Genomic DNA, 24257 nt, shown 5'->3' on the forward strand with positions numbered 1-24257 from the left:
ACTCAAACCACAGAAAATGTGCTAAGAGCTACACTTGTTCATAGGTTTTAAGACCATGTAAACAGTGGCTTAGATCAACTCTGTAGCCCAGCCACCCCCCTCTTCTTCCAGCTGGTGTGCCACCTGTGTTTGGTGAACCCCTGGAAGGACATTTTCCCTGTTGGAATTGTGGTCAGCTGCTTTACCTACATGGGTGAGCAGCTTTGTTGGAAGTGGCAGTTCTGTCTTTCACTGCCTCCTGGGGACAGGGCAGGGAGAGGGAAGCCTGTCTCCCCAACAGGCAGCTGCTGGCAGTGGGGCCTGGCGCTGACTCCTGGTTCTGGTAGGGGAGTTTCCAAGCTGGACACCAGCTTACACAGCTGCCACAGATGAAATACAGTGACTAGATTTTAGACCTCGGAAGTGTGAGTCTTCTGGCACGTGCTATCCAAAGGCTAAGTTTGATGCAATTCTTGGCAGGGAAAAGAAGTGGGGGAAGGAAGGGGAAGGCAATAAAAAAACCCTACCAAACCCACTCACAATGTATTTTACTTTAAATATGCATCTGAGTAAGAATTGAATAGTAATATTGGGCTGGAATTACTACAGCTGCTCAGAGTAAGGAATGCTGTACTGTCCCGCTGTTACACATTATCTATAAAAAGCTGTTTCATTGTTTTGACGCATCTAATACTGATTTGATCTTCTCATGCCTAACTGAAGGGTGTGTACAGCAGAAACTTTAGAACTGCTGAGCACTGGCATGTCCAGAATGCTTATACCGTGCTTGATTGTTGTTTGGTTTAGTTTTCCTGCTGAGCTTTCCCTGACAGCTCCAAAGCCTTTATTTATTTTAAGAAGCATTTTGTGTGTCTAGGCATGTGTACTGGTGTGAATACTATTGCCTGGAATACTAGACCAGTTCCAGGGAAGAAATCTGCTTGGGGCAGCCATCCATTCCTTACGCCCAGTGCTCTGGGATGCAGTCTTTGGCTGCTAATGAAATGATCATTGTGAACTGATTCCACCAGAGGACTGAGGTGCTGAGATGCTCTGTTGCAATTTAAGTGAGGTACTAAAGGAAAAAGGAATATTGGTCTGTCCTGGATGTGTGCACAGAGTAAAGCAGAAAGTCTCACTGATCTCATTTATCTACTTGTACTTATTCCCGACCAGTGGCAGACACTGTGCTAGAAGAGTAAAAGCTACACCAAATCATAGTTTATTTTCTTTTTTGAAACACAAGCTTAATTTGATATGTGTTGCAAACTGAAGTAATCACTGTAAGTGATACACAACTCTTAATGTGTTCGTGTTGCACAGAACAAACAGATGCAGGTGAAAATAGCATTTCAAACTTTTCTGTCACAGTGTTTCATAAATGTATTGGGGAAAAGAAGATTTTCAGTTTGCTCAAGCAAATCATTTCTGAAAGAGAAAGAGGTGCTAACAACTATAATCTGTTATTAATAATATTGCCTAAAATTGTAACAGGGCAAGTAAATTAAATATTAAGTTCAAAGAAATAAAAATGTTTGAGGACAGGATTTCTATTTGTATTGCAAATGGTATTGAGATTCAAATCCTACTGTACATATTTGGTGGGCAGTCTAATGCTTTTTATAATCAGGAATGTTTGTACATGATACAGAGTGAGTATTTTCTAACACCTCACGTTACCGCAAAATCTATTTGATAATCTTTAACAGTTCAGTGCAGAGATTTTTGTTTTTACCTGTATTATGAATATTCTGTTCAAATGACTGACTACCACATCAGTTCTACCACATCAGGCAAAATTCTGAGAAACAAAAATGGTTCAATGTCTGAGAGTTAGAAGATTTGATTTTCCTCTTCCCTCTACTTTGAAATATATACAAACAGCTGAGTTTATGAATTCAGAAATAAGATTTTTAATAAGTATGCATAAACAGTAATTGATCAGAACATTTTTGAGTTATCCAAAAAATCTGATTAAATTATCATATCATATACAATAATCATACCTGATAATTCACAAAATGTGATGTAGATTAGATTACTAATTATGTTTATATTTCCCAATTTTCCTGTCCTTTTCATCCTGCACGATACACTCATGGTGATTGCTGTATGCAAATTCCTAGCACAGCTGCACTGAAGGTGATTCAGAGTTGTTTCACTGACCTCAGTAGTAACTTCATCAGGTCTTCACCATCTCTGATCTTGTCTTCATCACATTGAAGGATTGAGCAGCCATTTTACCATAACAGCAATCCTCTAGAACTGATGTGAGGTTTCTCGTGTATCTGTGCTGGTGCTAATCCTGCCCTATATTAATATATATTTACATTTGCATTTATATTTACACTACATATATGTATAAATTCTCATAAGCTGCTTTTTTATTATTTTCACAAGCAGTACATGACTTTCAGGTGCAATTTGGAAAAAGAAATCTGTTTATTTAAGCATGAAAAAAATAATAATTTTAGAATCATTTAGGTTGTAAAAGATCACCAACTCCAAATGTAATTGACAGAATTTCTTTTTCTTTAAATGTTCAATGTGACCATTTTAAAAATTCCTTTCATTTTAGGAGATTTTAAGTTCTGGAGGTTAGTGTTTTATTCAGTAAATCCTTGCTAAATGCCAGACTGGAATAGATGTCAGAAAGGCTCCTTTTCTGGTCAGTACCATGCATATAGCTAACAATGTGTGGAAAAGATGGTGTCTACTTGAACAGCACAGTCTAAGAAACACTAACAAACCCAGTTAAATTGCTGCATGTAGAAAGAATTAACCTTGTACAGCGAAGAAGCCTTCAGAGAAGACTTTTTCACAAGTAACATCATTGGGTTTGCATTCACTGCTGTGGTTTTAACAATTGATGCACATTTAATTTATGGTAACAAGTTGCGAGTTGTTTGGTGGGAGATGAGGACTTGCCAAGTTCTGTGAATTGTGGTATCCAGGTAATCTTCATGCATATACTCGGCCTTTACTAGCATAGTGCCATTCTCTTAAGGATGTGAAGTAGCCATATCAGAAGTCTCTGACTGATGCAGTGTGGATGTATTAACAGAGTCCATAATGTGTGTAATGCTTGAACGTGCAATCATATAAATATGGCTTGCTCCAAAATAGTATCAGTATCCAATTAGATTACGTGCAGTGATGCAAATGGTGCTATTAGTCTTGCGTGTTTTCCCTGTACTTCTCCGTCACCCTTTATTGCTGTATCTTCTGAATTCTCCCTTCATTTTCTTTCAACAAAGGCAAGTATGCCATGAGGGATCTGGTCCACCGACTGCCAGGCGCTAACAACAGCAACAGCTCAGCGAGCAAGGCCATGTCTGATGACACCGTTACTGCCATTTGCTGCACTCTGCATGAAGTCATCACTAAAAACATGGAGAATGCCAAGGCCTTACGAGACGCAGGCGGCATTGAGAAACTGGTTGGCATATCTAAGAGTAAAGGAGACAAGTATGTTTTGCAAATCACCTTGCACCTTTTTAACCTCTCCAGTAGTTATTACTAGTCCTGAATGTGTTTGCCTTCTCTGTGCAATCGTGAGTTGAATCCTTTAGTTTCATCAGAAATCATATGCCCAGTGTGAAGGGTGACAAGTGACAAGAGAATGCCAATACCAAAAGTCTCCCTCTGCTTTGGTTTATTTTTGATGTGCCATCAGCAGTGTGGGGAGTGCACTCCGTGTGCATTTTTAGGAAGAGTAATTATCTACAGTAACCCCTAATTCTAAGCAATTGCAGAAGATCCTCATAAACATTAGGGATCAGAGTAGTTGGATTGCACCCTGCACAAGGGGTGACATGCAGGTAGAGGGATCCTTTAGAAGGAAGGACCTCACCACAGTTCTGTTTCTGCTCCTCTTGCTGTAGGAGTGAAGAATGTAAAGTCACTGTCCCTTTTCACAGCACCTTTTTCCCTGCCACCAGCTTGGTATTAGATCCATGGATTTTCTGACCGCTTGCTTCTGAGAGAGCATTAGGCTGCTTTGTGAGGCAGAAAATGTCTTGCACACAACTGTGACATTTTCAGAACAGCTATGGTTTCATCTTGTCTGTTTGGCTATGTACACACTCTTCATGAAGAGTCACTCTTTATCCTTCTTTTGCCTAAAACAGATAGCCTGGTTCTCATATTTGTCAACCTGATGAAGTATAGTGCAATGGGACTATGGCAGTTTGAAAACAAAAAGCCTTCACTGTAGTGTACAAAGCCCATCAGTCCACCTGCTCGGAGCTGTCATCACACAGCCTACTGCAGCATCAGAGCTCTTAAAGAGCCCCACAAAGCCAGGCCAGAACCTGAAGGAAAGATTTATGCACCCTACATTTGGTATGAGAACTTATGCTCGCCTATGTGATCAGAGCATTGCCAGTATAATTTAATCACATTTCTTTTCCTCTATTGTCACCCTTTCCCTTTCATACCAAATTCATTATTGAAACATTCTTGCATTCAAATTTTAGGGGGTAAAAAGTAGTAGTGTGACCAAGTATGTGATCCCAGTTGTGGGAGCTCCCCATGCTCTGCCAATTTATTTATATTTGCATTTTGTTATTATTAAATCTACTTAATTTATTTACGTTTTCTAGATCAAATGTACTGACATTGCAAGCAGGTTCATATCCATTTCTCTTAAGCTGAATGTGTCTTTTCTCAGAATAATGCATTTGTCTACCTGTTCATTATCTGGTAAAGAATACTGATACCTGTTGAGTCTGGAATTTTTGAAGTATCACGGGCAGTTTTAGGAGGGTCCAAGGGCATAATTCCCTGTCTTAATATCCCTCATAACTGTAAAAGACATCTATTTCTAATTATTGTATTTAGCCCAGGTAGAGTAATTGCCCTTCCAAGTCATGATATGTATCCCTCCTCTCAAGTGCTTTGAGCAGCAGTCCTGTGTTATTATTTTTACAGGTTACACAGTTCTAGAACAAGAAAACCTGTCAACACATAGTGCTGCAAATGCCCATCTTAAGTAAAAGTTCCATTTTTCAGCTTTCAGGAATGTCAGTACTGTGTGCTATTGGTTTGGTTTGGTTTCTTACAGGTAATTCATTGTTTGAAAATCAAAATTGCTGGTTGTTGGACTGATAGAAAATTCTGGCATGCTCACTTTAATACAGTAAAACACTTCCATATGAAATGATTTTGTCCAGTATGAAGCAACTGCTTCTGAATGTGCAGGATACTGGACTGGCCATGCATCCTGGTATGTATCAGTGCCAGGAGTGTGGGGCTGGCCCTGTGAACCTTTGGAATATGCCCAGGGCATGAACGCTCTCCTTGTATGACCGCATGAGAGAACTGGTGTTCATAAGGTTATTTATATTGGCCAAACCCATATCAGCTTCACATAGCTCCTGCCTCTCCTCAGTACTCACGGAGCGGTTGGCACAGTTACTTTTCTGGTTACTCCATGCTACCAGCACCCCACTAGCCAGTACAGCTGGAAGTATAATAAAAACAATTATGCTTGAAAGGGTTTATCAAAATCCTGTTTACTCACCAATTACCCACCTACTGCTGTACTCTGGGTGAGAAATGGAATAGAAGTGGAAAAAAAGCATCAAATAAATTACTAGGGAAATGTTGTATTAATGAATCAGTGGTGTCATAACAATGCTTTACCAGCTTGAGTGTCAGCCAACCAGTGATCCTTCTCAGAAGTCACAGAATGAACCAAAGCATGGCCCCTGCCCAAAGCAGTAACTTATGCTGCTGGTTTTCTGGTTTCTCTTTGATTGTGCAATCCATATGCCTCTTCTGAGTAAAACATAAATCACCTCAGTGACTGCCCCCAACTCCATCAATCCTCACTCTGGACTTTGGCCTTTGCAAGGTTTTCTAGTGTTCTACTGCTTTATATGTATTTTTGATCCAGCACAATGTATGCTTCCTTAATGGTCTGGGTTATCTTCCTGGTCCTTTTCTATTTGACCCTTCTTCACTGAGATAAATACTCTGCGATATTTTTTTTTTTAATTCAACTGATTGTAACAATAGCTTAGATCTTCTTTCAAAACCTGTCTGAAAAGAAAACTCATGTGAAGTTACATGATTTTCAAAATGACATTGTATTGCTGTCATTAAAGGATAATGGCGTGAGCAAAATCCAACTCCGCATTTGGATTCCTAATGAAATTTATCATAACTTTATCATATAATTAGTTGTATTTCTGCATCTTCACTCTGCATTTCAAAACCAGTGCTCATCATCCATCTAGGGTTTCTTTTGGCCACTGCTAAGAGGAGCTTAATGAGTTGAACGCACTCCTCAGGTTTGGCAGCTTATGGAGGAAGAAATTCTGCTCTGACTCCTTGTCCTTTATGCCAAAAGTTGTAGCATATATTAGATGTACATAATGCCAGTTGGATCTTCAACAATTTTGCCAATTGCTACCTCCTATTCTTCTTACTATGCTCTCAGCAGAAATCCCTGTGTGTACTGAGATGCATGCGTTTTGCTCCTCACTGGTTGATTAGTGCTATAGAAATAAGATATATCGCCCTTGCTTAAAAACACATTGGTCTCCAAGATGCCAAGCAAAGATCTTATGGCATGCTTGAAACACACTGTATTTGAGGATTTAAATCCATAGTGATGCATGTGAAAATTGAGATGAATGGTGTCCTGTACTTAACAGTCTCTTTCTCACTGTTTTTTTTTCTCTCTCTCCCTTTTTAATATATGTGTGTAACAGACATTCGCCTAAAGTGGTGAAAGCAGCATCTCAGGTCCTCAATAGTATGTGGCAGTACAGAGACCTGAGAAGTCTCTACAAGAAGGTAAGGCTTGGGTTTTTTCTAGATTTATCATCTTTCATACTGTTATCCAAATTTGGGGGCTGAGAGACTTCAGACCAAAATACTTGTTTATGTGACTGGAAATTCACATGGTGCTTAAAGTTTCAGATACTTGGAGCTATTAGTTTTTCCTTAATTTCTACTTTTAAGATAAAAATGCCCTTTGAAAATATGTGTGGTGGTGAAAAGGGGGTGTGAATTTGATTTTAAAATAAATTCATACAAAAGGTGCTGGATCTGACAGCCCTGGAGAGTGAAATCCTCTGTTCGTAGTACAAACCTATGTAAGCTCTCCTACTGAAACAGTCCTTCTTACACCTCCTCACCTTTTTCTGAGGCAATTACCAGATTTTCAGCCCTTCAGCTCCCAAATTTCCTCATGAGATTGTAAACAAGAGTATCTGAAGGAGTGGTGCTTAGAGACCAGCTACAAATGGAGCTGGGCTGAAACCTGGTAGCTTCATTTCTAATCAGCCGGCAGACAGTGGCATCAGACTTGGTTTTCAGACAGTCCATAGTAGCATGCCATTCCCACAGCCCTGCTAACCTGTTGAAAATGAATTGCAGTAGAGTAATATAACACTGTGAAACAACATTCCATATAGCTTTTAAAATGTGTCTACTTAGTAAATGAAAACATTTACGGGCATTCTTGCTGAATATTTCCAAACTGAATTACGTTCCACGTGAGTATCAGCCTGCAGATTCAGCTCTTCAATGTCTTCTTGCTTGGAATTTCACATCTTATGTAATTGATATTTGTATTTGTAATCTCAGAGAGAGCTAAGACTTCATGTGACATCTTCAGTTCAGGCCCTAGTTACAGCTGAGGCATAAGGGTGGAGAAGCAGGGAAGGTTCACAGTGGTGTGGTCTGTGTTGTATGTATTCTGCACAAGAAAATAGCTTAGTTACATGAAATGTACGCACCAAATCTCAAGCTGGCAGAAGCTGACCTTCTGTGTGAACTGCTGTTCTTTTGCATGCCTCAGCCTTGCTTGTGTCAAGTCTGAGGAGTGAGGAAGATGATTATTGAGCCTCTCCCATTGTTCACTTCCAGTATTTGCAGTCATCCTTGGCAGCCCTAGGGATACCATATGTGAAAACGTTCCAAGTAACAAGCTGCTACTCGACTGTCCCATTAAGAGGTGGGAACAAACATGAGTTGGAGTAGGCTTTTCTTGATCCAAGGCAGTAACACACTGGAAGTGTGCATAGCCTGACTTCTGTGCATGTGGGTGGCTGTGCTGTAGAGGCTGAGCTGTACTGCACCATAATCTCTTAGAGGTTCTTATAATATCTGGCTCATGTTCAATTTTCTGTCTGTATATATATGCTGTGATGGAAAAGCAGTTTCTGGGGTTGCTCCATGCATGAGGTAATAATGTTTGTGCTGAGTTTACTGCTAACCTAAGGGACACTGTTGGCTGCCAGTGTGACTGCCTGGTAATGGACTTACATACTAAGCATGCTCAGGTACTAAGTACCTTGCATGCTTACAAGAGCATTTTCCAAGGCCACAAATACATACTTGTGATATGGAAAATAGGACAGACTAGCTTTAGAGGTAGCTTCCAGGACACTCATAGCCTACAGATCATCTGTATTCTCAGGAAGAGAATTTTATTAATGTCTATATTAGTTAATACCTACACAAAATCTTAAAATGAAGATCAGTCTCTGCTACATATTTGTATGCTAATTGCATGCCATTATATATGCTGCTAAGCCTCGTATAAATATGGTTTCTTTTAATCAAAATGTTCAGATAGTTAATTTTAAATACTCCTTTTTGTTAAAATACATGCAATAATCTTTATAAAGTTTTAATATTTATTAAACTTGCCTGTAATAGGCTGACTCTTACGCTGCCTGTCTGGGTTTCCCCCCTGTTTGGAAAGCAAGGGCAATGGTTTTATGACAGAAAAATTAGAGAAGTTTGCATTATACTAATAGTCAGTTACTTATGTAATATAAAGATACTGGATCAATGCAATCTTTGTTTTATCCCATTAAAATATATATACCAGTAAAAATGAGTGAACATGCATTGTAATGCAATCAGCACTTTGCAGTATCTTGCCCTTGCACTTTTGAAGTGCAGGTAAATCCCTTTGCATAACCATCAACAACTTGCTTCTGTGTACTGAAGTATCTATACAGTTGCTTACAAAGAATTGGCCAACAGAGACACAATTTTGTATTGTAATACAAGGAAATTGCAAGCATCCCATTATATTTAAGTGAAAGCAGCAGCACTTACCTTTTGTTTGAGAAAAAATGTAACCAAATAGTTTGAATTGTGGTATATTTCAGAGCTACACATTCCCAATAAAGTAAGAAGAGGTAAAAAGAATCGAAGTAGTATTCTTTGTGTTAATGGGCAAAGAGTACAATACATACAGTACAGTAGCAGTCAGTATATTTAGTCCAAATATGACTGGATCAGCAAAGACATTAAAACCTCTTTCATTTTCCTAATTTTACTCAACATTGCAAGGAACATCCCACAGCTGGCAAAAGATAAACTGTGCTGACAGAAATCCAGAGCTGGGAACTGGTGTGGATGCTCTTTAGGTCCACACTGTCTTATGCTCTGTATTTGCAGAGCCATGCCACAGCCTGTACCCTCCGCTGGCAGGCTCTATCCATCATACATGGATTTTGAGGTCATAGCTGTATTGTGGCTTTAGTGGGACACACAGACTTGTTAGGCTGGGCTGTCATGGAACAGACACAGAAAGTAAACAGCATTCAGATAATGCGAGTGAGGAAACAGTATTAGATAGTCCTCTGTAGGCTTGTGCTTTGAGGGAAAAAGAAGTTTTGCTCCTGATGTGGTTAATTTGGCACTATCCTAACACAGTCCAACAAGGAAAAGTTGTAAAATGCATAAGTATTTCTGGTCCTAAAACTGTAGAAAAAAAAAAGACTTGACTGACTAAAAGGAAGCAATTAATTTAGTCTTGAAATGAAGGAGTTTCCAGCCACCCCAAAAGTTTCAGGTCCTTCATCATGAAAGAGCTTATAGGAGCTTAATTTACAAGCAATAGCTATTACAGAAATCTCAAAAAGTCCTCCAAGAGGAAAACAATGTTCAGTTCAGTCACATCTAGACAGTGATTAGATTATTTAATGTGATTAATTTCTAGAAAGGAGGTGATCATTGCATTTTTCATCAGTAGAGGAAATACGGTCTCCCAAAGACAGTATCATCATTTTCAAACTTCTTTGTTTTCTACAAGCAAGACACATTTTCATAAATGATCATTTATCTGTCTCTGTTTTCATGAGTCTGTTCCAAAATACTTAAAATCTGATTTTTAAATATCCTTAATGGTCACATGGCCCAAAGCCCCATGAGTGGGTCAGCAGCTCAACACTTCGGAAAAACCAGGTACAGGAACTAGGCCACAGCTTGTTCCTATGCTTCAAGCTCCTGGTACATGCCTCGTCTTCAAGTATCTTGGCAACACTGTGGTGTAGATTTGCTTACAGCACCCAGGAAGAGAGATTCTGCCTTATTTGAGCTTAGCCACTTAAGCAAGATGCAAGGAGCTACTACGTTGCTTCTTTAAAGACACCTATTTCTGACTCAGTCTCACTGTCCCCCACTCCAGTCTCCAGGGTATTCACTCACTGAAGATTTGGGGACACCTGAGAAAATACAGATGTGACTGTAAGAGAGCAAATTTCCATTAGCTGGTAAACTTTTCTCTATGTCAATATTCAAGAAAATAACCAACTACTCTTAAATACAGATAGCTTGTTAAATTACATGAGGAAATTTGAGCAAAAGGGTTGTGCTAAATGAGCTTAACATGAAGGAAAATTTATTAGCCAAAAACAAGCTTCAATTAGCATTAAATGTGTGTAGTATTAAAGAGCTGGAGGAATTGTCAGGAAGAATATATTTTCTCTTAATTGGTTTGCTTTGCCTAACCACTTAGGCTCCAACAAAATATGTTTGCATTCTATCATTATGTTTACCCTTACTCTGTCTTCCAGTGTGTAAGTAGAGGTCATGATGAATTTGTAGAAAACATTTTTCTTTCCCATTTATTATAGTAGGTTTCTGTTCTGCACAGAATATTAGAAATGTTTGTCCCATTTTCCTGAATAAAAATACCACCCAATGTTTGAAACCAGGCAGGCTGTTGAGGGCAGTCGTCCTTCAGCGCATATTGTGCCATTTACAGCAGGGATACTTTTGTGATAGGCTTTTAATGGAGTCACTCTAAAGATGCCTTGTCTGTCATTGGTTGGAAAAAATACATAGCATTGCCCGAAGCCTTTGAAGCAGTTAAGGCACTGTGGATATAGAAAAAGACTTGCTTTTCATGTGACTTTCAGAATAATAAAAAGATGACTTTATGAGAAAGTCCTTTATGACTAAATGTTCCATGAAAATTGATGACATTAAACTTCAAAACCCTAGTCAAGGAGTTTTAGAATTTAAAGTCCTTTCTTAAATAAAATATACCTACTCACCTTTTAAAAATGTTAATTACAACGTGCTATCATGTAGACTTGGGACACATTGTTTGGATTTTCTTCTGGTAAGGTTATTATCAGTCAGACACCCCCCCAAAAGCTGGTTTAGGTTAAATTTACCTAGTGAAAAGGTCTGTGCAGAACTTAAACCCTACATTAAAGATCTAAATTCTAAATCCAGAGCATAATAATTCCTCAAAAATAGTGGCTTGACTTGAAGGAACTATTCATGTGTTCAGATTGTTCATGAGCATATGTACTTTGCAGTGCTGATCTTTCAGCGGGGCTTAATTTATTTCTGTACAATTGGCAAAAGCTTTTTCAGATTAAAATGTTACCCTCTCAGAAAAAGGATGAATTAATTTAAGATAAACCCCCTTCTGTAATGTGAAGCTAAAGTACCATTATAGAGAAGGCATTGTCTAGAGCCTATTTTTGTATTAACTATGAAAATGCAAGTACCTGATTAATAAATGATTGATTGATTGATTGATTGATTTATGGCAGTGGGCGTCCCCAAGCTTCAGTGTGACTGATGACAGAGGATTTTCACCAACCCACGACTCTGGGTCATGGCACGCTCAGCATACTCTCTCCCAGAGCCAAGAAACCAGAATCTATTCCCCAACCCAGGTATTCTGGCTGTCAGCTGACCAGTCTTGAATTGTTGTGTTTCATGCATACTGAGATTTGTACCCAGAGCAGTTCTACAGGAGACCTTTGAATCAAAAGTAACAAAGCCTAACTGGAGAATATGTTTCTCAGTTGCACAGTTTAATCCACTGAACCCTGTAGGTTCTAGATGGAAAGTGTCTCACTTCACTTAGGAGAGTACATGCGAGGAGGGTGTGCAGAGTTCTGCTCTCTCTGAGGACGGCACGTACCAGTGAGAGGGACAAGTGCATTACATTCAGTTCCCTAACAATCTTTCTAGCATTTCTCTGATCTCTTCTCTGATTGTCTGAACCTTTCAAAGAGAAAGGCAGCTGTTGATAAGCACTATGTTGCAATAGCAGGTTAAATTTATTTAAGCACATTGCTTTGTTTTCTGGCACAATGGCATCTCTTAAGAAAAAAAGCAATAGCTGGATATTTCAATAAGGGGATCCCAGGTAAACCAACACATCTGTAGAAAAATCAATGTGTCCAAGAGTCAATTAAATTCTTAAAATGCTAATTTTCAAAATCTCTGTTAAGAGTGATAATGTACATTTCCTTAAGACAGAATTATAGTTGATGAGAATTAGCAGGACTGCCTTTTTTTTTTTTTTTTTTTTGTGTGTGTGTGTTAGAGGCAGTCTTTAACTTGAGGTACTAAAATTCCATTTCCTTAACCAAGTGTGTTCTTTTTTTTCCTTTTAATATTTCTTTTCTTAATAAAATATTACTTTGTGGCATTATGGCAAAACCAATATACCTTCTACATACACACAACATCCTAGAAAGTCCATGGAGGAACCACATTTATGTCTGTATTGTATGTGTGTGTGTGTGTGTATACATGTTATTATACATATACAGACATATGTATACAGTCATACATGTATGTCTGTATATTTTCTCTGATAACATATTTAGAGCAAATTGGAATTTACATGTTTTTCCTGGCCCCACAGAACATAGTAGCTATGCTATTTCTTTCATTTCTTTGGTTTTTTGCACTAAGTTTGCCTGGAAAAGAGAAGACATCAGAGGAGATCTCATTTAAATACTTCAGACATAAATATCTTTCAAGGCTAGGGTAAATCCTTTTCATCTTTAGCTAACAGGAATATAGTTAAAACACCCAGCATTTCATCTTCTGATATATTACATTACTTTCTTTTGCTAATTAGGAACTAGGCAAATTCCTAAATTGATTTTTAATAAAGGAAATGTGGAAATTTTCTGCAGAAGTAAAATACTCAAGCCTTTTGAAAGCATCATCTGAATAATTTTAATAGAGATTCTATCACCAATATAGCAAAAAAGTTATAGTCTTCAAATGCATACTTTCTTTTTTCTTTTCTTAAGAACATGTGATTCGCCTTTAGCTGAGCATTTTAAATGTGGCTTTTTGTCAAATGACAATTCTGTGAAATACTGAATCATGAAATTGTCATTGGATTCAGTACTAGAGAAAAAGTTGTCATTACTGATTTATGTCTGTGCATTCTTAATTCTACATTTTATGCTGAATATTACTTTCCCGTGTTCATGTAAGACAGGTTTGCCTATCCCAATGCACACACAAATATGAAGAATTTCATCATTAAAGCAAAGGCATATTTTGTATTCTGCAGGAAATAACAGGTAGTAGCTGCAGAGCAAAGAATAATATGATAATCTTTTCACATTATCTCTTAGAGACATGAAAACCTCTTCAGTGAGCATTGGTAAGATAGTCTGGAATTTTGTTTTTACCTTGATGCTACTTTTTCAATATAATTGGCACTAGGCAACATCACTGTATTTGTAAACTTAACCATTTTACTTACTTCCTCTTTTGATTGCATAAGCCTTCCCAGGGATTGGTTTTTAAGAATCATTCAAACCTTTGGTGAAAAATTTTTAACATTTCTGGTTTTCTGATTGCCAATTACCTGCTTGAATAACACCCTATTTGTCTATACCGTAGGAATTTACATATCATGAGAAAAATCATGAATCCTAAAGAGGAAATTGTGCAAACAAATTTAACTGAGGTATAGAGGTAAACTCTTTGGCATATGCAGAAGTAGTAAGGAGTAGTCACATGGGAAAAGTGATGTAAAAACCACTCTTGAATTTTTAAAAATAAAAAAGAAAGAGAAAATCTCATCATTTGGCAAAATACATACTGTCTTCACCTAGCTATGCTACCATTCGAAATCTTTTGGCTACTTTTTTTAGGAAGAACAATTTTTAAAAAGAGAAAAATATTACAAAATGCTAAGTCGAACTGAATGTTGTTTTGATTTCATTTTAATGCTAATAATTACCATTTTGCTTGTGGTGTCAAGTAGAACATGTTCTGATTTCCTCGGCTTATGCATCATCTCAAGTAATATTTTTTGTAGTTCCTTGTAACTTTCAGTTTATTAACAGTCTCAAACAGTACTAGAAAGATAGAAAGTGATTACTATTAAAAAATATATTTTGCATGGCCTAAAGAGGGTAGAAAATATTTTGCCATCCAAAATATTCATGTTCTTACCTATATCACAATGACAACACATGGGGGAGTATCAAGTCATGTGTTTCAATATCAGTTGTTAGAAGGAGATGTTCTCAAATGTTTTATCCTCTGGATTCCATAATTTACTATATATTAATAATCATAATTTATTTTAATAATTTTGCATTTTACATAGTTAAATTCTTTGTAATGCCCTCAGCAAAGATTTATTTACTATGCAGTATCACCTACCATTCCTTTATTTATGTTTCAGTATTTACATGTTTCTCTCTGAAACATTTTCCATGTCTATTATGATATTGAAAATATTAATAGTAACCTAAGATAGTCTGGGCTGAACTGAAAATTCAATACTGATGATTGTATTTTCATGAAAACAGTTCTGTGTAGCTGAAGCCAGACCTGCCCTTACTTGTACTATTTTGATAATGAATGAGATTTTAAAAAAAATCAGGTATGATGACTGAGCCTAATTAGAGTCAAACTAATGGATTTGTTTGGTTTTTTTTTTTGCAAATACTTGTGTGTCTGTTGGACAATGTATCTGTATGTTTGCTGGTAAATATCTCTATATGTACATATAAACATAAATGGGCTGTGTGGATGTAAAACTTTAAACACAACACAGAGTAGACTTAGAAGATGCTGCCTTTAAGTATGATGCCCATAATACCCATTGGTTGGATATTACGTAAAGGTTTTTCACCCAGAGGGTGGTCGGGCACTGGAACAGCTCCCCAGGGAAGTGGTCACAGCACCAGCCTGACAGAGTTCAAAAACCCATTTGGACAATGCTGTGAAGCACATGGTGTGACTCTTGGGGTGGTCCTGTGCAGGAGAAAGGGTTGGACTTGATGATTCTGATGAGTCCCTTCTAACTCGGGAGATTCTGTGATTCTGTAATTCTGTGTCCAGACAAAGAGACCTTGAGAAGTGTAAAGGAATAAACCTTAATGGTTTGAATTGTGAGCTTAGAAAGTAGCTGTAGCTATAGTTGACTGTTGCTTTTCCCCTGAGGGCCTTAAAGACATGATAGTACTTCCCTCTAGAATTGAGCATTGTAGCAAGCAATAATTCAACAACCAAATTTAGCAGTAGTTCTTCCAGATAATCACTATGGAGTGCATGGAAGCTGGCACCATTGTCATCCAAAATCTCCTAGACTCAAGGGGTGCTAAACAAATGAGAAGAGAATCAAAGTTTATCCAAACAATTCTCTAGGATGAGCCATATATATGTGCCACTAAAGCATCCTCCACATTGATGCTGGGTCTCATGGTAAGCTCCAGCTGACTTATAAGGGAATGATGAGTTTACTTAAAAACTCAAGTCCACTCTAAGGTTGCTAAGTACAGATTTAGAAGAGAGAAATTTAATCTCATACTTGTGTAAAGTCTGTCTCTAAAGTACTCCATCCTTTGAACTTCTCCAAAGAAAAGAAAATTTAAAATGCAGCCCAGGAGTCAGTATCTTTAACTTAAAGCCTTCTTTCTGAAGGGAATTGTATAACTGAAGTTTCTGAAATATCCTTAGGGTAGAACTATGAGGAGGCATCCAGAATCCAGAAGGTTATGCATAGGTCACATCTATACATGTTTTTTCAAAAGTATGGTAGCTCAGAATAAAATTGGATCTTAACATTTGAATACAAAAGAGAGACCCAAGAAAATTAACTGCATGTCTTTTGGTACTGGGAACATTTTTAGTCTACTTAAATAATGTATTAAGTATTTTAAAACTAATATAAACATTAATTAATGAGAAACAATGTTTAGCTGGATTCATATGAACAATTATGAAAAGAATCCAGAAGTCTTTCTAAAGACTTTCAAAGGTGTTTTAAAGATACATGCAAAGAGAAACTATTTTTAATTTATGTCAACATTTTTCTCCAAAATTCACCCAAGGAACATGATTTCTACCATTCTGAACAAAATGTGAGATTTAATTAACTTGTATGCTTAATGTTTGCATATCTAGGTTCAGGCACAGATCAAAGTAGATGTGCAGTAAAGAGTATGGGTGAGAAACTCAGTCCCTCTCAGCAGACTTGAACAGGAATGTTGGAGGGTGTTGGGTGGTTGCTTATAGTTTTGCAAATGAATCAGATCAGTAGAACTTTTACTTGTAGTAGTTGCACACAGATGGAGCACAGAGGGGCGGGAAATCAATTAATTATTGTGTCAATCACAGCATATTTCTGTCTCAGAGGTAAATAGTTGAGCTGGGATGGTTTGGTGCATAACAGTGGGCATCTTTTGCTGATGCTGAGCTGTATTGCCATACTTGCACTATCATCATCCTCATTCTTCTGGGTTCTATAAGGAGGTCAAAAGTGTTTGTTCAATATGGCCAGTACATGTAAATTAAACCAAAGGTCAATGAAAGATTAAGCTGCTGCATCAATATCCTACTTTCAGTTCTTTGATGTTCTACATGATCTAATAATGGGTGGGGGGAAAAAATGCTAGGAAGTCCTTCTCATTTCTTCCTTCTTCTCTTCCTAAAACTGCTAACAGAATTCAAAAATGCCCTGAATATGTCTGCCATTTCAGACTTTAAAAAAGAAAGAAACCTTATATTTTGAAAGGAGCCTCTTTTGTAGTATATGTGCTTTGTTCTGAGTGTTTTACTTCCTTTACTTTCTGATACAGTTTGTCTTGATAAAAGAGCTATAGCTACTTCTTCCTGCAAAAAGTAGAAATAAGAAGTTTCACTGGAAGTTTCTGAATTGGTTTTATTACTTTTAATTGTACAGAGTGCTTTTGGAGAAAGCTGTGGATCCTCTAATTGAGAGTAGTAGTCTTTGGTCCAACAGCATGGTTCTTTCTGAGTTAATACTTATTTAGTGAGTTGGAAACTCTTAAAGGTGTATCAGTAAAAAATAATGTGCATTTCTCATTTTTAATATCCATGTGTGTTGGTGAACTACCTGTTTAATATCCTTAAATTCATACAGCTTAGCAGTAATCACTCAGATCTCTAACTCTCTAATTTAAGTGTATTATGCACGAACTTTTGACCTAAAACCAAGGACAGCATGAGTTTCTCCAGTAAGTTTTCCCAAGGGGCACTGCTTCCTATTATGTCAGTCAGCTCCACTTTTGAATAAAATGATCCTCTGTTTTCAGCTGCACTGCTGCTCTTTGGGAAGCACGAAGTCCTAATGGCTCTTGATCACAGTCAGTATCATTGGTCCTGCCATGTTCTTTACTGTAAGAGATAATGGTGCAAATTTTACTCTGATAATGATTGTTTTTCATGTTTTACATTCATAGGTATAATAGAAAAGTTGTATCTGGTTGATTTTATGGTTTAATGCATGAAAAGTAAGAGGTGTTGATTTGTTTCTAGCCTTTGAAAGGACAGTAGATTTAAGAAACTGACCCTGAACATAAAGTAGTATCTGTCTCTCCCCTGAAATTTTGTGGCCAAGAGCCAGAGTTTGCATTTCTAGGTCTTATACATGTTAAGATAGGTGGAATTGCATTACTGGAATGAAAATGACAATACAAATCAAAAATTATTGTACACATTTTCTGGCAGGCAAGGTTTTCTTCTACCTACAAGATACAAGCAAGAATAGTTCTTTTGTGATTCTAACAATTTAAATTATAGCTTATATACCCTATGCAGGAGAAAATAGAAGAACAGAAATTCTAGCTGAAGGGCCAAGTACTGTCTTCATTTCCTCTAAAATATATTCAAACAATTTTATTTCTGTATAAGAGGTAAAAGGATGCTTTGAGAAATGAATTTATTTCATTTTATTGCAGTGTTTTGGAAGTTGGTTTTTTTGGCTGCACATAATGTCAGCAAAATGAATAATGAACTCTGCTGTATCTAGAGTCTTGTCCTTCATGCTTTGCCTCACATACAATTCTCTTTTCTTACAGCTATTTTATTCATTAGATTAGGTCCTGTCATCTTTGCAATTCACACAACAGGAAATCAATAATTAATTATGGATAGGTAAAGCAATGCTTCACTGATTGCCTAAAACACCCAAGACTTGCACTTTATAAAACCACCAGGGATAGTTTCCTAGCTGTTTCTCACTTGAATAGATTTGGCAAGTAATTAGCACTATCTCTCCCTTATCGTGTGTCTCTTCATAGCTAAAATCAAGGAATAAGGTGTAAAATTAAGGTACAGGATCTGTCATTAGAAGATGATAACAATGCACACCAAAAAAGTGCATTTGAAAAAAGAGAAGTCACCAATGTCATCTCTGTGGTATTTTAAAAGAAGAAAAATGGCTGATACTCTCAGAAGACTAAAGTACTCCTTGCACTGCGATGGAAGAGAAAAACGGGGAGAGAAAATATTGTAGATTATTTTGAGGTTGAATGCTGACAGTAGGAGAATAATGGCTCTGCTTTCAGAGAAGCTGAGATGGAGGCTGGGAGGTATACATCTCATTTTGGAAAAAAATGAGTTTAACCACCAATTCTGAAAATGTCACTTCAAAGAGCCTACAGAAAACTTAATAATCCTCAGCCAGTGCCAGACAGTTTTGCTGCAGTTAATGACTGTCTGACTAGGAGCCCTTCTTTAAGCCTCATGCTGCCCTAAATACGTATTTCAATATGTATTTGTCTTTCAGCTTCTTAAGCAATTGAACTTCTGCTGTGTCTGGGATGCAGAAATGGTCACTTATAAGTAAAAGCCATTTGCACACTGAAATTCAGAGTAAGAAGACCAGAAGGGCTGAGCTCCAGCCCACTGCACCAGATAGGAGAAGGAAGCTCTGTGTGTGTCACACAGCTGCACCAGCTGTGGAGCAGCATGGCAGCCCCAGCCTCTGGGGCAGGGGGCTGAGGGTGCCTGGCCCTGCCGCTGCTGCTCTTTGCCTTGGCTCAAGTGGTGGCACTGCTTCCGTGGGGCTCTCAGCAGAGTCTCTGTCCTCTCCCCCCAGTTAGGTCTGTGCAGGGGGGGAGTGAGTGGCCTTCCTCACAGGCTCACAGAAGAGTCATACTCCCAGCATAACCTCTAACCAGCAAACATCTGGCTTCATCATCATCGTGAGAAGGCATTTTCCTTTAACCACTTCGGCTAACTTCTCGTACTGCCACCAACTCCTGCTCTTTTATCCAAATTAATGTGATATTTTTAAAGCCCCCAGACTTTATGAATTTCTCTTTTTAAAAGTAATTTCCTGGCTTCCATATGCTGTGGAAATGAGACCATAAGCACAAATACTAAAATCTTCAAATTAAGATGAGCTTCAGTGATTCATGTCTTCACTTTGTGTCTGTTGATTTTGGGTGCCTGGCTCATAACTCCTTGGGAGAGGAGGGGAAACAGGACACTTGGAGTCAGTAGCCCTTTTGAAGCCACTGAAATTACTCCAGAATGAAGGATTTAAACCAAACACATGTAAGCTGGAAGGATCTTCCAGCTCAATCCCTACTCCTCTCTTGAACAGCATATCTTGATTTACCTCTTTGGAAGCAAAAGATAAAATCCTAGGAGTAAAAATGTCAATAGTCATTAGAATTGAAGTGTAACTGATGGCAGTAAAATAATGTTTATTCATAATACATCATACAGCAGACCTATGCCCAGGAATTCTTTTCCGGTTTTGAGTTTTTCTGGAAACAACACAAGCAAATCCAGAAAGAACATACTTTCAGGAATTAGTTTACTGCTAATAGGATTTGACAGTGTAAATTCATTTGTAAATTCAATTTGAATTTTTAAATGCAAAGAAAAAATTAAAGAACACCTTCTGTTTTAAATTAGATAGTTTATCTAAAACTAGTTGGTTTGTTTTTCAGGAGTTTTTCTTTTTGAAGCTGTAAGAATCCCTCTTCCAAAGTAAATACTCTTTGAGTACCAAGGCAGGGGTTTTTTTAGAGAACAGCTGTCTCGCCATCACTTCTTCAGCAGCTCACATTTCCTTGTCGCCCCCTCCAGTTGTGCCAAGTCCTGTAGGTGGGAACTAGTTGGCTTCCTCCCTTATTGCCACGGAGCCGGCTTGGTATCTTTGTTGAGAAACACTGGGAAATGTATTTATTCTTTCTGTTTTATTAAAAGAAAATCATGTGATTCCAGGTTGTAAACCCTAATGATAAGTAAGGGTGGTTGTTGGTGAACATTAAAACTGCATTATTTCGTAAGTCCAATGTGAGAGCTCCATGAGATGTATATGCGGATCGCCCCAACCTTGTGACCATTTCAGATTTCTCACCACAGTCAAGTCATACATATAATTTTCATATGCCTATCTATGTAGATCATTTGATCCACTTCTACTTTCTGCTATGTCTTATTAGAGTTGTGACAGCAAATTCCCACTAAAGAATTGCCCAGGCCTGTGTAAGTCTGATGAGCCTTGACTTAATTCACATCAGATTTATCTTTTGCTGTAGACAGCGTCACACTGGTGCACACCAATCGGGATGTTTAATTTAACCTGACAGTGGTGCTTTAGCTTGCAAAGGAAGCAACACCAGCAGCTCAGAGCAGTGCCTGGCTGAGTTCCAAAGTGGGTAGATCCTACATTACGTACTTACAGACATTCTGCCTTGTTGCTGTGTCACCTACTTCTAACACCACAGTGGGTCTAGTTACTGATCCCCGTAAAAGGTTGTCTATCAGAACTTCACATTTCTGCAGCTTTTAACCATTATAGGAACAGTTATTACTGCAGTTAATATCCTTAAACCAGTAAAAAGCTGGCTTACAGATAAGGAAGTAGGATGACGAAGCAAGTCTGGTCCTGTGTGCTTCAAGTTGTCTGTAAAACTTCTATTAAATCAGATCAGAAGAGGATCAGACCTGAAACAAGAGTAGCATGCTGGTAACCTTCAGGAAGGCAGGTAACAATATTATCTGTAGTTTTTCAGGCATTAGCTGTTTTTTTATTGGATTTGTTGCATCATTTTTATTTTTTCTTTCTAGTAGGAATTTTCTGCTTACAAGAAGTTGCTTTTCTCTATTCCTGACAATGTTCAAACACATACGGCCAGGAGTCAGAGCAGACTGTGTTCTTCCACATTGAAAGATACTGATCCATCATACAGCCATCATACATCATACAGTTTTTCTAGACCACTCAGTGCTCTTCAAGTCAGTGTCGTCTTGTCACAGCTGATCAGCATAACCAGAGAATAGGGCTTGTTTTCACTTTTTGCTACATGGCTATGAGCACATGAACTGTTGTGGGCTTTCTTTTTGAGTGGATGCTGTGAGGTATCCAGGTTAGGCACCTACCCTCCCTGACTCCTGGACATTCCTTGGCCACCTCACTTCTTTATTGTCTGTGAATTCTTCAGGCAGGAGCTCTGGTTCCCTATTGGGACAACATGGTGTCAGTTCCTATCAGCACTTAATTTAATTCAGTTATGGTACTACAAGTGAGAAAATGGTGTGTCTGATATCATCCACTTCCACAAATCATCATTACAAGTTTTAAATTTTTGCAAACACAAAAGAAATCTGCTATCCATTTTGCCCTTAGATTTTAAACACAAAAAGAGTATCAAGAAAAGAAAGTTTAAAAAAATGTATTTTCATGAGACACATACAATAGGTGTTTGGCACAATAAGTTTAGTCACCCTGACAAAATAATTATTTTCCCATGGGCCTGACAAAATTATTTATTTTCAAAGTGATTGAAAGTTTAGCAGGAAGACAACCTGTTCACCCCTTAAGCCCAGTAAAAGGTGATCAGATAGACTATTGTATCACTTCCATTTTCTACAGTGATCATCCAACTCCCATCCCAATTTTAATCCTGCAGCTTTTCCAAGAAGATATTCTCAGAAGCATGTCACTGCAGATCAAGCTTAAACATCTGGACTTTATGAAGTATAATTGATATAATAGTATGATGGATATATTCAGTGTAGTCAAAATATAGACAAATGCCCCGTAGAAGATACCTTAGAAGAGATGATAAGGATGTATAATGGTATTTCTTTAGTCAGGTTGTTCTCTGTCCTCCTGTAGTGTGCAGTTGCCACCTATTAATTAATTACTGCCCTTTAACAAATATACCCATTCTGTAACAGAATTGCAGTGACTTGCTTTCCAATTTGTCAAATCCTTTTGTCTCACTCTTCCTCTCTTAGATCATGTTTGCAGCTAGTAAATTGGTTTCTTAAATTCAGTCTCACATACTTTGGTCTTGAGTTAGCTTTCTTCTCTGCAGGGCACTGCTGTATGCTGTACCTTTAAGTACCCAAATCAATTTAATTAAATTTCATTACAGGCAGTAGACCTGAAACAAACTAATGAAAGCAGCCATCATGTCAGGTGGTATTTATCTAGCCATTAAATTGAAAATACCCCCTTTAGGCTCTTAAAAATTAGTTTCAATATTTAACACTAATAGCTTTTGGAATTGTAGATGAGGATAGTTTTAATAAATTTTTTACAAACTGTTTACCTTTACAAGGAAAGAACCTTATTCCTTGCAGCAGAAGGGAGCTAAAGATAGATGACTTAAAAGTATTAGGGTTTTGAAATACTGCGAGGTCTGGGAGCTGCCCTCAATCTATTGAAAAACACTATGAAAGTTGTCATACAGTGATAGGAGTATTCCTTGTTTAGTCAAAACTATTGCCAAGTCACTACAATACTTGTCTCAGAGTCTATTGTTTGCCTCACTTGTCTTATTGAGCTGATTTGGCTTGCCAGCTTGAGAGTTTGTAGCAGAATTTATTTGAAGACCTCATTATAAGCGCTACTGTCACCAGAGAGAAAGAAAATTTGCAGGGAAGAGAAGAAGGGAAAACATCTGCTGCAGACAAGACTGCTAGTGCCAGCACCACAAACAGAGCTCTTTGCTGCTCAGGCACCTTGCAGTGCTGTGTCTGAGGAAGCAACATTGACAAAGTACCTGTTGATATCCTCCACAGCAGAACTGGTGCCATGTGCTATTCCTGCAATGTCCATAGGACAGGGCAGGTGTCAGGGATTTATTTCATCCACTTCCTGTCAGAACCAGGCTGCAAGTATTAATATATACAATACAGATGGAATAGACAACAGGAAGAAAGACTTAGGGGAAGATTCTCGTCACTTTTTTCTGAACCATATGCCAGGGTTTTGCTTGAGGGAAGCAAGAGTGCGAACGGAGAATGTACTTGGCCATGAATGTATCACAATCCACAAAACTGGAAGTATTTCTACCTTGCTCTGTGTAAGCATGGTTGATGTCACTTTTGCAGACAGAGAGTAATAAATAGTAATAAATAAAAGCATCCCTTTTGCTTTTGTCAGATCTAAAGTCTGTCCTCTTCATATCTTACCCTTCTTCAGTCTGTTTAAAAGAAAATAAATAATCAGAAAACTACAACAGAATGAGATATAGTCACCTTTCTGGTAAGGAATTGTGACCCCAGAGAAGGAGAAAGAACGAAACCATTTTTCTTCATCAGGATAAGGCTTCTCACAAGTTTGCTCCTTCAGTTTTGTAATAGAGAAATCACTGCACAAGTTATTGTTAACCAGAGATAAATAACTAATGCTATTATATGTCACTTGTAGTCTTGATGCTTGCATAGGATTATTGGACTTAAGCTATTCATTATAACTATGAACTCTTATGTCTTCTTTAAAAATGCATGTGTTTTATATGTATGTACATATTATATATAGTAATTTCCAATTTGGTTTAGGAAGTTAGGACTTCAGAGATGTTTTTCTTCTTTCTCATGAATCCTCCCTCTAGCTAGGAGGATGTGGCTTGTGTAGAAACTGCTTTTTGGAGACTGGATATAGATTGGAAAGATTATATATAGAAAATTTTGGTTTAAGCAAGTGGTATTAAAGATCAAGTATTTCTTTTTTCAAG

The 24257-nt window shown here is 37.7% G+C and overlaps 1 protein-coding gene across 1 annotated transcript in view; it reads left to right on the top strand.

Moving 5' to 3' along the window:
• The window catches only part of LOC116442772 (catenin delta-2-like), a 307484-nt gene that overhangs the window by 266150 nt on the left and 17077 nt on the right, over positions 1–24257 (top strand). Inside the window, 3 exon segments of the mRNA XM_032106243.1 lie at positions 3237–3447; positions 6699–6783; positions 11802–11927. Of these exon segments, the coding sequence (XP_031962134.1) occupies positions 3237–3447; positions 6699–6783; positions 11802–11927 (422 nt within the window).

This window comes from Corvus moneduloides, chromosome 1 (genome assembly GCF_009650955.1).
Source record: "Corvus moneduloides isolate bCorMon1 chromosome 1, bCorMon1.pri, whole genome shotgun sequence".
Classification (NCBI taxonomy): domain Eukaryota; kingdom Metazoa; phylum Chordata; class Aves; order Passeriformes; family Corvidae; genus Corvus; species Corvus moneduloides.